This window comes from Topomyia yanbarensis, chromosome 3, assembly GCF_030247195.1.
Source record: "Topomyia yanbarensis strain Yona2022 chromosome 3, ASM3024719v1, whole genome shotgun sequence".
Taxonomy (NCBI): domain Eukaryota; kingdom Metazoa; phylum Arthropoda; class Insecta; order Diptera; family Culicidae; genus Topomyia; species Topomyia yanbarensis.
In genome coordinates, this window is record NC_080672.1 from 140562846 (window position 1) to 140576541 (window position 13696).

Genomic DNA, 13696 nt, shown 5'->3' on the forward strand with positions numbered 1-13696 from the left:
CAGGATTGTAGCCGAACAGAAACGAGCCGAATTGCAGATTCAGCATGACCTGGCGCTGAAGACGGAAAGCTGCGTTTCTGAAGCGACAAATTGAGCGAAATTTGAGAAAAGTTGAGCTGCTATCTAGATCGAGTACCTCGAGAAAATCTAGTGCGTACACTAATTCGTCTAAGCGTGTTGTTGCTGATTCAGAAAAGGTATGGCCGCACAACGAATATGAAGAATCATTCCACCGGATGGATCATGCGTTTTCACGAGAAACCGAAGAACAGATACAGATAAGAAGCGCGACAGCACCCGAACCTGGGGTGAACGAAATCTTGTCTCAGGCATTTAAGGCGCTGCAGAGTCGAAACATGAAAGACCTGCCCTCGTTTCCTGGTGACGTAATGAAATGGACGATTTTCGAAAGCGTCAACTAAGGAGTACAAGCTAACTGATCGCGATAACCTGAGACGGTTGAATAAAGCGCTGCAAGGTAAAGCGCGCAAGACTGTGGAATCACTGCTTGCATCCCATGAGAATGTGCAGCAGATTATACGAATGTTGCAATCGAACTTCGGACGCACGAACGGGTGGTGGCAAATAGACTGGAAGCGCTAAGAAACCTGGAGATCGTAAATGAAGGTAACATCGACTCTTTCCGTGCCTTTTATAATGCGATAATTGGTACCAAGGTTGCGATGACCAACGCGAAGGCGGATAACTACCTGATGAATCCCGAGTTCATCTTTCACCGCTTTGATGAAAGAAGGATGAGGATGAAATGGACAACCAACTTGTCTCAATCCTGTATTTAGCGCCAAGAAGTCCAGCCACCAACTCAAGCCAAAAACGATAGTTCTGAATGTCAACTGTCGCGACGATGAAGGCACAAAGATTTGTGCTTTGTGCTCGGTAATTTCTCACGTTGATCTAGACAAGTGTGCACAGTTCCATGTCTGTTGCTCAACGTCGGTCTGCTGCTAATTCCTGCAAAGTCTGTTACTTCTGCCTGAAGTCAGACCACTCAAGAAGAAACTGCAAGTCCGAGAAGAAATGTTCAATCTGCAAGAAGAATCGCCACGAATTAGTCTACTCCGCCGATTCTGCGAGGAACTCGAAGTACAACCGTACGAACACGTATGATAGTCAGTAGAAGGTATGCAATGTCTATGGCAAAAACCTATTTTAATCCACCTAGCGGTGCAATTGTGCCTTTCTCAATCATGAATCACGAGAATGTGTGCGTTGTTTATATTCATTAAAAGAGTTCGAGTTCTAAAATTTTGAGAAAAAAAACAGCCACGGTAATATTGAACTGAAAAAAGGTGCGAAATCGGCAAAGTCCCAAAAAGTCGATTTTTACAAAAAAAAAATTTTTTTTCGAGATAACACAAAATCTCGACGTTTCATGCATTTTAAAGATGTTTGGCATCAAAAATACGAATTCGATTTCTGAAATTTCATGGGGTCCCCCCTTTGAAAAAAAATTTGAGTTCTGGCTTATATGGGAATTTCATATGTGACCGGACGATTTAGTCTATATTTCCGGACCCATATAAGCGATCCGTACGAAATTTTATAGACATCTGTGGGGATATTATAGCTATCATTTGGAACTAAGTTTGTGAAAATCGGCCCAACCATTTCAGGGAAACTGATGTGAGTTCGTAAATTTTGAAAGATGGCCGCTTTTCCCGGGCACTTCCGGAACCGTCTATGGTGGTCAATGTAGTCAACGAAAGTTTGGTTGGCCGTCGGTGACCTAGAACAGCAAATTTAAGTTGTTTGAGAGACATTTTAGCGAAATTTTTACCTTTTTTGCTTTCATCGGAGTATCGGTTTGAATCACAATTTGCTATGTGATCGCACGCCACAACCTGTAACTCCGGAACCGGAAGTCGGATCGGGATGAAATTAAATAGCCATTTACGGGGACGTAATACCTTTCATTTGAGGCCAAGTTTAGTCGAATCGGTCTAGCCATCTCCGAGAAACCGATGTGACTGTTATTCTGAATTTAGATACTTCCGCCGGGGCTTCCGGAACCGAGGATGGTGGCCAATGTGGCCAAATAGACTTTGAATGGATGTTAGTGACCTAATACTACAAATCGAAGCAGTTGTGGTCATATTTTGGAAAAATTTTCACCTTTATACATTCATTGCAGAATTTATTAAAATCGACATTTTCTGCGTGTTCGTACTTATCACCCTGTAATTCCGGAACCGGAAGTCGGATCCATTAGAAATTCAATAGCAGCCTATGGGAACGTTGCACCTTTCATTTGAGACTAAGTTTGTCAAAATCGGTTCAGCCATCTCTGAGAAAAATGAGTGACATTTTTGGTCACATACACACACACATACACACACATACATACATACACACATACATACACACACAGACATTTGCCGAACTCGACGAACTGAATCGAATGGTATATGTCACTCGGCCCTCCGGGCCTCCGTTAAAAAGTCGGTTTTCAGAGCAATTGCAATACCTTTCTATTGAGAAAGGCAAAACATGAATACACTCTGCCGAGTAGGAAAGGTGAGGATCCAAGATCCCAGAGGAACAGCAGAATTATTTGCACTTTTCGATGAAGGTTCGTCTCTGTCGATGATGGATGCTGCCGTTGCGGAGAATATTGGATTGCGAGGACCGATCGCTGCTGTGTTCTATCGTTGGACTAATAGTATTTTGCACAAGGAAGAACAGTCGATGATGCTGTCGTTTTGCATTTCTGGACCATCGGAGTAAGCGAAATGGTATAACGTTAGCAATATCCAAACTGTGCAGAACATCGCTCTATCCCTGGTGAAATTCGACGTTGCGAAAATCAAGCGTTTGTATCCCATGTTAGACGATGATAAATTAGTTGCGATCCAGGATGCCTGTCCCTGTATACTAATTGGCTCGAATAATGCGGGCCTGATTGTACCTCTGGAGATGGTGCAATATTCAGGCTTGCAATTGACTCGCTGTCACCTGAGATGGACGATCCATGGAGTAATAGATCCGACAATTGCTGGATCGAGTAAACACCATGCATTCCTGTGCTCAGAAAATGATGACGTTGAACTTACAGATTTGGCGAAGCAAATGTACAAACTTGAAAATTATGGGATTTCTGGCCAGATGACGAAAATAGCCGATGAAGATCAACGTGCACTGGATATAATGAATCGCACGATCAAACGACGTGGGGAATGATTCGAGGTAGGCCAGATTTACAAATACAACAATTTTGATTTCCCGGATAGCAAACCACAAGCGTTACGTATTTGTGCAATATCCTACTATCTAAAAGGATAATGAAACGAAAACTTTCACTGTACAAGAATATTCTATTCTATTAATCAATTGAGGCTGTCTATCGATTTTTAGCCGAACTGCTAATGATGGGACCATCAAAAAACGCCAAAATACCACAATTGACCTCCTTCGACACCAGTTTGGTCTTACGAAGTCATAACGCAGGTGGCATCGTGAAAACCGTCGAACAGGAGTTGAGAGCAGCTTAAAGCAACACTTCATGTTGTTCCAAATGTATATAATTCAAGATAACATTTCTTGGATCGGCCTTCGAGCCTAGTTTGCATATCGTATATAAGTAGACTCACTGTCCTCCCTTCACCCCATTGTAAACGATTCGAGTTATGACCAAAATATGACCCAGAAAATAACCAAATAGTAAATACCTACTGTATTAATGCCCCCGAAAAGGATTGATATGTTGGTGGTTTGATAGACAGCAGAACCAAATAGGTGAAAATACGAGTATACATTTATTAATACACAATACGCAGTATACATTTATTAAATGCAATTCACGTGTACACGCGAGTTTTACATGATTATATTTTGTTGGCCTGGATTGTATACGGTCACAGATCTAGATTAGAGTATTTTCCGTTCATAACTTGCGTAAATTTTCTAATAATTTTCATTAAAACATTAGGTTTCCAAAACGAACAAAATTGACCATGTAAGAGGTTCACAAAACTATTTACCTTGACATGCCGGTAAAAATATGAAAAGGTACTAGGATTTGTGCATTTTCGAGACAGGGGGTGTTTCGTCACTTTCCGCCATCGCTCTGTATTATGATCTTGTTCTTTTCCCGTGTCACTTTGGTAAGCGAGGGACGAGCCGAGATCTGCAGTTGTTTCAGGTTCTGCTGGGGGATGTCCGATTGAAGCATTTTACGTTTATCTGTACTGCTACTGCCAGCACCTCCATGATAGCGTGTGAAAACCTGTAGCTTGGAGAGAAGTTTATTCTTACGGTCTTTTTCTACCAGCGGTTGAACGGTTGTTGCTGCCGCTGTGGTTACGTTTCCTGTTTTGAAATGAGTCAGATGTTTGCTATGCGGTTGATGATGTGATATTGGCTCGCTGTCCGAATCCAAAGCGAGATGGTGATGATAGCGACTGGAACCGGGAATAATCGCGAAATCACCGCTAGGAGAGTACGGGTACAGCGCATTTTCAGGGGCGGAACTGGTCATGGATGCAGAAGTGTCTGCTGCAAAGTGGCGCAACATCAGGTTCACTTTTGTTTCGTGCTGCTTCTGCATAGCAATGATGGATCGTTCTTTCTCCAATCGCTCCTGGCGTATGTGATTGGTCAGGATCTTTTCCTTCCACTTCCACGCATCTCGTTCCCGCTCGAGAGCTATGAATTGCATTTCAACCTTCCGGCTGCTACCTTTGAGATCAACTACTTTCTGAAAGTATTTATAGAGCAAAGTTCTCATCTCATCTGAGGACAATTTGTTTAAACGAGCCATCAACATCTGTTCTCCACGCTCACGCTGTAAACTTTCGTCTGTGTCAATACTTTTTCGGCCACAGATCTGCTCGTTTTTTAGCTCGATAGTGGCATCAATCGCTTCGATTGCTTCCTCACATTCTACCAGTTTGCGTTCCTCGTCAAACGAAGGCAATTCCTCTTCTCTAATTTTCTTTTCCAAATTGCACCTTTGTTCCAGCTGAAGATCTCTGGTTATTCGTAAATTTTTAATCTCTTGTCGCAGAGAATCTTTCTCCGTTTCTTTTTTGTTAACATATTTCTTCAAATTACTCGATTTCTCTTTGAGAACATGCTCAATCTGAGAAATTCTGTCGTTCATTTTTTTAATTTTGCTCTTACCCTCACTAATCTCTTGAATGGCACTGATTTTAGACGTCTTCTCCCGCTTCACCACCTCTATCTCCTTCTCGATCGATTCTTTTTTATCCATTTCTTTTTTGAGCAACTTTTGCAGTATTTCCAGCTGCTTCTGTGAGTCTTTGATGGATTGCTGCAGTTTCTTCTTCTTTTGACCGGACTCCCCTGCGATATACCGGATCGATTCTAGGTCTTTCATTCTTTGCTCCAACTGAGAAGTTTTGCTTTTGAGATGATTAATTTCTTTTTTGTCGACCCCATTGACAACGGCTTTCGCCAGCTGCTTCTTGGCCTTTTCATACTCATCTTCCAGGTTGCGTTTCTTTTTATTGAACCGAGACTTGGCTACAGAGCGGGTCTCACTGTTTTCAATCAGATCGGAGATATATTTTTGCTTAAGTGCGATTGTGCGTCGAATCTCTTCGATCTGAACGCGCAATGACTCGATGCTGACCATCGTAATACGTAGATTGTTGTTCAGTGTATCCAACCGTTTACTGTTGATCGCTACTGGCGCAAGTGACGTGGTTGAGTTACTGCGAAGTTGAGACATCAGCGACAACTCGTTACTACTGATGGAATCAACATCATAAATAGATTTCCTACGGCCAGGATTATGATGAACCGTTCCACTTCCGGCAAGCAGTTTTTTCTTCTCCTGCTGACGCACTTCCTCATTCAAATCGTCTATCATTTTTGGGTGGGCGTGGAAGAATTCCTTGTACTTATCATTGATCAAATTATTCGTTTTGAGCTGAAAATTTTTCATGTAACCCTGGATACGATCGGTCACATCCGTCAGATGAGTGCAGATATCAGAATCACTTTCATTATCCGAGTTGCATTGTTCGCTAATGTTAACTTTGTCACTGTTTTGTAGAGTATCATCTCCTTCATCGATTTCTTCGATCGGTCCGAGGCAAACCCGTGTCGGCGGATTGCCGGTCGTAATACTGATGTCTGTCGAGCTGAAACATTCATCGCATTCTGCTTTCAGATAGAGCCATTCTTCAATCTGACTTCGTTCCTGCTGAGATAGCTCACAGGCACTGAACAGCTTATTGAAAAGACTTTCAGCATTCTTCAGTAGCTTGGCCCACTGCTGGGAGGCATAGTACAAACCATCACAGTTTGGTTGAGGCATCCCCGCGTGAATATCTTCATTCAGCGCAATAAACGGAACATTATTATCGGAAAACGTGTTCATAACAACGTGGTTCACAATGTCTTGCGCTTTTTCACCAAACTCTAAATTCTCGATACTCTGTTCTAGCTCGGCACCTTTAATACAAAGCAAAATCAATGTTTGTGCACGGCCCCCAAAAGAGTCCTTCAGAAAAGCTGTCAAAATAGACTCATTGTAATCATCGCTACGCTTGTGAACAATGTCTTCCAACTTCCTCAATCCGGAATCCTTGAGTAACCTCCTTCCATCCACTTGCTCTCGCTCAGTTCCGGTAAGATCACAAAAACTAATTGTCGATTGCCTGTGCTGATTCATTCCATTCAGTGCAGTCCACTGCTGTTCCAATATTAAACTCAGTATATTATGGTTCTCCGGATTCTTACTGTGTAAACCCAGGCTGAGCAAATTGTAAATCTCTTCGATTGTGAAACATTGCATCAATGCTGTTCCCAAAACGTCAACCACATCGCCATCGCTGGTAATTTCTGTCCAGGCCACCCCAATCGAGTACATGCGGTCGGGATTTTTACTCAGCTGATAAAATAGATCCTGTATGAAACACAGTACAATCCCTTCACTTGCTGCATTCCCGTAAAGAGTGTAACTTTTTCCACTGCCCGTATCACCGTACGAAACAATCGAAAAATCGTACCCTTCTAACACCGTTTCTGTGATGCCAGCAACAGATTCCGTGTAGATGCACCGTAAATCCTCATATCGGCGATAGACACGCGAAAATTTGAATGATCGATCAGAATTACCAGACGAAATAACCACTGACGATTCGTCGTTTTCTCCACGCTGCTGCATGTGGTTCTCGTCGAACCCATCGTCGTCGTCGCTTCGATGGTCCGATGGTAGCTTTGAAGGAAGCTGTTGATGCTCCGCGTTTGAAGAAATTTGCTTTTCCGGCGGCACTATCCTCACCACCACTTTCAACGCGATATCCATACTGAATAAACCTGAAAGAGATACGGTTTGGTGAAAATTTTGCTAGCGAAACTCAGGAAAAACTTACCATTTGAATGATTATTATAATAAGTGCAAAATATTTTTGCTATTTTTCCAATTTTCTTCTTTGAACCTTTCTCTGATGAAGATCAGATTCTGTCAAAGATTGAGCTGTGTTGCACGAGGGACAAGACTATCGAGAACAGACTTCGGGGTATCAAAACATCGCGCGTAAATGTCGCATCGCATAAAAATTGTCACTTTTTGATTTGTTACATGTTGCGTTGATTTCAGTAAGTTCAGACGGATGCTGACTGGCTCTAGTCTACCCGAACAGAAAGTAATATCGAAATTGATCGTAGAAATGTTGAATTTACAACAGTTTTATTTGTTAACAACAACTTTTCTTGTAACATCAATTTACTTATGATGCAGTCCTTCATGCCTCTAAAATCTACAACGGAAAAACAATGTAAATCGATGTTTTTGATTTCAGAATGTATGGGAAAAGATCAATTTTTTCATTGTTACATCCCTTAACGACCCCCCTTTTTCCATGTAAAAACCGAGTTTACAATGAAATTGGATGTAGAAACAACAAATGTGATTATATTTCCATTGTAAATTTTCCAGAATAACATTGTTTTTCGTTGTAATGTAACAATAAAAAATGCTGTAATACCGTTATGCATTTCTATTCGGGTAGGACCAGACTTGCGGATACGAAAAAACCTAACATCAAATCTCGACAAACATATGATTACGGCTTAAAAGCCAATTGTCCAAAATTCTCTTTGAAAGCAAATTCCGGACAAATCGTTACTAGCCAATCACAGATGTTGGTAGTAAACAAAAGAGAAAAGTTTTCTCGTTCATTAACTGCTATGAACTGCGATTAGCCAGTTACGGTTTGCTTGGAATTTCATTTCAAAGAGAATTTTGACAGTTGGCTTTTAAGCCGTAATCATATGTTTGTCGAGAAATGTAGCAAGGGGGAGCTATCAAATACAGCCAGTCCATTTAAAATATACGAGGCAAAAAGAGTAGTTGTGCGGAGCGAAAGATAAAATAAGCAGAAATAAGGAAAAGGATTCTAATAAGAATCGGTCGTGTCTGAAGGCACTCCGTCAAATTATTTTTGCGGTATTCACGCTACAGTCCAGACCAATTATCTGAAACACATGAATATTCTGTTCGCTTTTCATTTTCTGTTATATCATTTTATTTCAATAACAAAATTTCCAAATCTTAAAAATTCTACAGTGGTGTATTATGCTTTTCACCGAAGATTACCACGCGAAGAAATCGATCCAAAATAGTAAAAGAATTGAAAATATACCATTTTAACTGAATCCGCAAAATTTGGAACAAATATGAGGCCAAATATAGGGCCTGCTAGTCAGGAATTAGACGGTCATGAATTTATGGAATTTATTCACCCCTTCACTACCTGCGGTGGGAAAGTATTTGATTCTATTTTGGTACCCATTTCAGTCATTGACATCCCATCCATTTGAGTACTTTTTATTCCCCACTCGATTTTTTTTTAATTCCTCCCAAGTTTGTTTTTGGTTCAAAACCAAAAGTCGTACGCTGTTGATATAATGGTCAATTTAAATAAATTTCCTAAATTCCGCGATGGAATCGAAAATATCAAATCTGATAGTTTTGCAATTGAATTACCGCGACGCGCACCCCTCAATTCAGAATGTATCGATGTGTTTTATTTCCCGATTGGTTTATGATGTTTTCATCACACGCCTCAGATTTTAGAATATTTGTTATGTCTTTACCTTCCGAAGTAGAGTCTAAGCTATTAAATTTGTTACGTTTATCTCGTCCACTCCCGTTAATCAAAGATTTATCTTCTGATTGGTTTTTCAACACAGTTTTATTATATTCTTAAAACACTACCGTACCAGCGCCCAAATCACTTTCTCTTCGGCGTAATCTTCACTCAAAATGCTTCTTTTTTTTCTGCTAAGTTTCGATCACTTGCAACAGATCACTTGCCTACTTCCGCGTTGCATCACGTGAAATTTGCCAGGGTTGATGCTGGCCGAAAACTATGGGCGCTGCACAATCTTGTCACTATCTTGTTTTTTCCCCAATAACCACTCAAGATAAAAAAAATTGAAAATATTTTCAAACAACTTTTCATGTTCATGGTAGCTGCATAGCAGGTCTTCTAAAAATAAGTTTGGTCGGTAGGTACGAGTTTTTTTTTTTATTTTCCGGGAAATGGTATTCCGCGAAATGGTTTTTCCGGGAAATGATACATTCCGGAAAATAGTTTTCCGGGAAATCGTACATTCCGGGAAACGATATTCCTGGATATGGTACATTCCGGGAAATAGTTTTCCGGGAAGTGGTATTCCGGGGAATAGTATTCCGGGAAATGACGTACAACCCTAAAAAATTAATGTTGGTTTATTTATTTATATACACACCCATCAACAGGCCGCACTCGACTCCAATGATGGAAACTTAAATTAATTACTTCTAAAAAACTGCAGAAATCGTGTTAAATACATTTTAATTTAAGTACAGAAATAATTTTAGGTACAGCGCATTCATACTTTTAATACGCAAAATATTTTAATTATTGCCAATATGTACTCAAATACTTTAGGTACTTGCAAATCGACATTAATTACATGAAGTATGTTATTAAGTACAGCGGAAATATTTTTAAATATTTTCATTATTTACTTTAATTACAGTTTAAATACGTTTGTATTTTCAATACGACACACTAAAGCCTGCTAGTGATGGCACCTCGGCTCTTGCAATTTCTCTACGATGCTGAAGGGTATCGAACTGGATGAGTTACCACCGACTCTTGTAGCTTGGAAGACGAAAAGGTTCGCGCCAAGGAAGGCGTCGAAGAGCATACCGTATAAATTTGCGTTGAATATATTCAATTCGATTGTTGCAGTTCATGTAATTCGGGTTCCAGACTGCTGAACAATACCCCAGCGTGCTCTACACTAGAGAGCAGTAGAGGCTTTTGAGACAATAAATATCTGTAAAGAATTTAGCCGTACGGAAAATGAAACCCAGGCTTCGCGACCAACAACATACGAAATGTGATTCTTAAATGTAAGTTTCGTATCTAACATCACTCCGAGATCCTCGACGCAGCTCACCCGGAGAACAAGAGCTCCCAACAAGTTATATTCAAACTCAATGGGATCTTTTTGTCTAGAGAACGATATCACAGAACATTCCGCAGGGTTCAGAAACATTCGTTTGTTTTCACACCATCTGCTGAAAGTGTCAAATTGCTGCAGAAAATATCCGTTCGGTTCTTAATTCTATTGAAGATTTTTAGGTCATCTGCATACGAGAGTCGTGACCCTTTTAATTCTCGACAAACATATGATTACGGCCTAAAAGCCAACTGTCAAAATCCACTTTGAATGGAAATTCCGGACAAACCGTTACACGCCAATCACAGATGTTGGTAGTAAATGAAAGAGAAAAGTTTTTTCTTTCATAAACTGTTGTGAACTGTGTTCGACTAGTAACGGTTTGTCTGGAATTTCCATTCAAAGTGGATTTTGACAGTTGGCTTTTAGGCCGTAATCATATGTTTGTCGAGAATTGATAGTTCACATCTGCCCAGAAAAATAATGAATTTTTGAAAACTCAATCGGGTCACCCTTTAGTCGATTTCTATTTCCACCAGGAGTTATTCAGGCACGTTGGTCCGGTAGCTAGAATTGTCCGATTTGCTTCAAATTTGGTGTAAGTACTCCTGGTAGAGTGACAATAGAAACATGGCGAAAATAGGCTCATCACTTTAATAGCCTGGCCGCAATTAGTTAGAAAAAAATTCAAGATCGCCATATCAACAAGCGCCGGGCTGAAAATTTTTGAAAACTCAATCGGGCCACCTCTTAGTCGATTTCTATTTCCACCAGGAGTACTTCAGGTACGTTGGTCTGGTAGCTAGAATTGTCCGACTTGCTTCAAATTTGGTGTGAATACTCCTGCACGCAAAGAATTGTCCATGTTTGATTCAACAAATGATTTCTTCATTTTTAATCTAAATATTTTGTTTGTTTCAAATCCCAGAATTCATTGAACTAAGCGGAAATTTTGGGTTAAATCAATCAAAATATCTACTGAATCAATCTTGCAAGTTTTATTATCTGTGCTTTTCAAAGATGTACAAAAGTATTGTTTGTTTCAAAGAAATCTGTGATTGAAGCGAAAACTTGGGATTGATTCAAAAGGACTCATTGCATAATTTTAACAATCTTTGTAATGTGGATACAATAAGAAAAACAAGATTTATCTAACGAATAAAAAAGTTGTTTACACGTGCGTCAAATAGGTGAAATCGATGGCAATCTCTTTTTTGTAGGTCAGAGGAATTGGAAGTCTTCGCTGTTCCTTCTGCGATTTTCTTTCGTGCGCGTTAATGATCAAATTTGTGTTTCAAACAGTGGTTATCGAGTATAACTCAAAGTAAAATGTTGTACAGGTTTGTTCAATATAATCTTAGTTGACTTCTCTCCATTTCTTTTCTTTCCAGCGACCGTAATAACTTGTATAAACAAGTTTATACAGGGATGTGCGAATTATTTCCTCGGTCGTAAATAGCAGCAGGAACAAAGCCGTCCAACTATTGTTCTGCTGCTTGGCCCTTTAAATAATGGATTCGGTGGACGTCAGCGGATCGGAACTTCTCAATCTTTTGTAATGCTCAGGAAGTGCCAAACCGTTGGTATCCATGAGACGTTTCTGATCAGCTGACTATAGGACGATTCAGACGATACATCAGCTTCCGTCAACGTCAACGGAACGTCACCGTTCCGTCAGCATAAGTTTAATACTTTTCTCTTGTGCCCGTTTACACGTGCCGTAAGTCAAAACGTTCCGTGCCGTTGATGTTGTGTGTGAATGGTTTCCTTTAACTTCATGTAACTAATATTGACGTTCCGTACCGGTGACCGAAGCCTGATGTATCGTGTGAATCGTACTTATTTCTTGCTTATTTCTCCTGACGTTACTCCGGTGGGCGTCATGTCCGACAATATCGTTGATCGAATCGGACTAACGAAAGATGTTTGTCGGACAATTTTCTTCTGCTCGCAGAAGGAGACTTGACAAAACCCACCACTGAATTGTCAAACAAACGTCTCATGGATTGTCTAATTGTCATGCGAGAAAAATTATCTGAATATGACGTTTATCCGAATGTACTAGTGTCGGTAATTTGATATGTACTAGCTTTTAAATAAAATAGGATTTGCTTTAATAATGGATATGTATTGTTTCAAATATCTCACAGATTTAAAACAATAAAAGTTACAATTTGAATCAATAAAAACATTTTTTTGATGTAACATCTCTCATGCAGTTGAATCAAACAAAAAATTGCGTTTAATACAACAAAACAAACTTATTGAAATAACAAATTTTGTAGTTTGTTTCAATTACTATTATGATGAGGTCAACAATTTTTTTTTTGATTTGGCTGGTTTCTATGTTTGATCCAATAAATTCTTAAGTATTATTTCAGCAATTATTTTATTTACATCAACATATTTTTTATATTGAACACAGAACAACTTGGAAAATTTGTTGTTTCAATCCTCATATTATTTGGGTTAAAAAATTATTTTTCTGCGTGTGGTAGGATGACAATAGAAACATGGCGAAAATAGGCTCATCACTCTAATAGCCTGGCCGCAATTAGTTAGAAAAAATTCAAGATAGCCATATCAACGAGCGCCGGGCTGAAAAAGTTTCCTTTTAACCTAACAAAAACACTTTCAAAATTTGAAACGGACCCAAGGAAAATTAATGGACCCGAAAATTAATTGAAGTGAACCAAAAGCAATTTTATTGAAATTTTACATTTTTTCGATTTTACCTCATACAAATTATTTTAAAATCCATCAAAATTAAAATGAAATTGCATATATAATTTTTTTATTGATGCGAGAAATAAATTAGAAAATTTAAATTTCGCGCGGTCGATCATTCCTAACCAGGGGGTGGCATCCCTATGTTGATGTACAGACGTTGACAGTAGTTAACATATGGAGGGCGAAGCCGTTTCTGAGCCCATGCTCATTTGAGTATTAACAGTTACAAGGATCGGCTCTAAAACTGAAGTTATTGCAATTAGTCTGATTGGATTCCGATGCAGCGCTGCCAGGAACAGTTTACGTTGGCAACGGAAAATGTTTTTTTCACATTTCCGCAGAGAACAGACATATAATTTAGAATAAACATTCCCGTAAAACATGTGTAAGTATTTGAATGAAAATTCGTTGAAAATTACATGTTTCGCATGCATGAACCACCATTGCATCCAAGTTTGCACGAAACGCCCGTATAGCATTTGCTGGCCGATCGTAGCGCCGGCTAGTGGCAAGTTTCTAC

General features: G+C 39.6%; 1 protein-coding gene across 1 annotated transcript; it reads right to left on the reverse strand.

Moving 5' to 3' along the window:
• Positions 1 to 3768: 3768 nt before the first annotated feature.
• LOC131690360 (kinesin-like protein costa) lies at positions 3769 to 7479 on the reverse strand. Its single transcript, XM_058976072.1, has 2 exons — positions 7362 to 7479; positions 3769 to 7305 (listed from the first exon to the last, which is right to left on the reverse strand). Exon 2 carries the CDS (start codon positions 7292 to 7294, stop codon positions 4067 to 4069), a length of 3228 nt encoding a protein of 1075 aa, XP_058832055.1. The 5' UTR covers positions 7295 to 7305; positions 7362 to 7479; the 3' UTR covers positions 3769 to 4066.
• Between the last annotated feature and the right edge of the window lie 6217 nt (positions 7480 to 13696).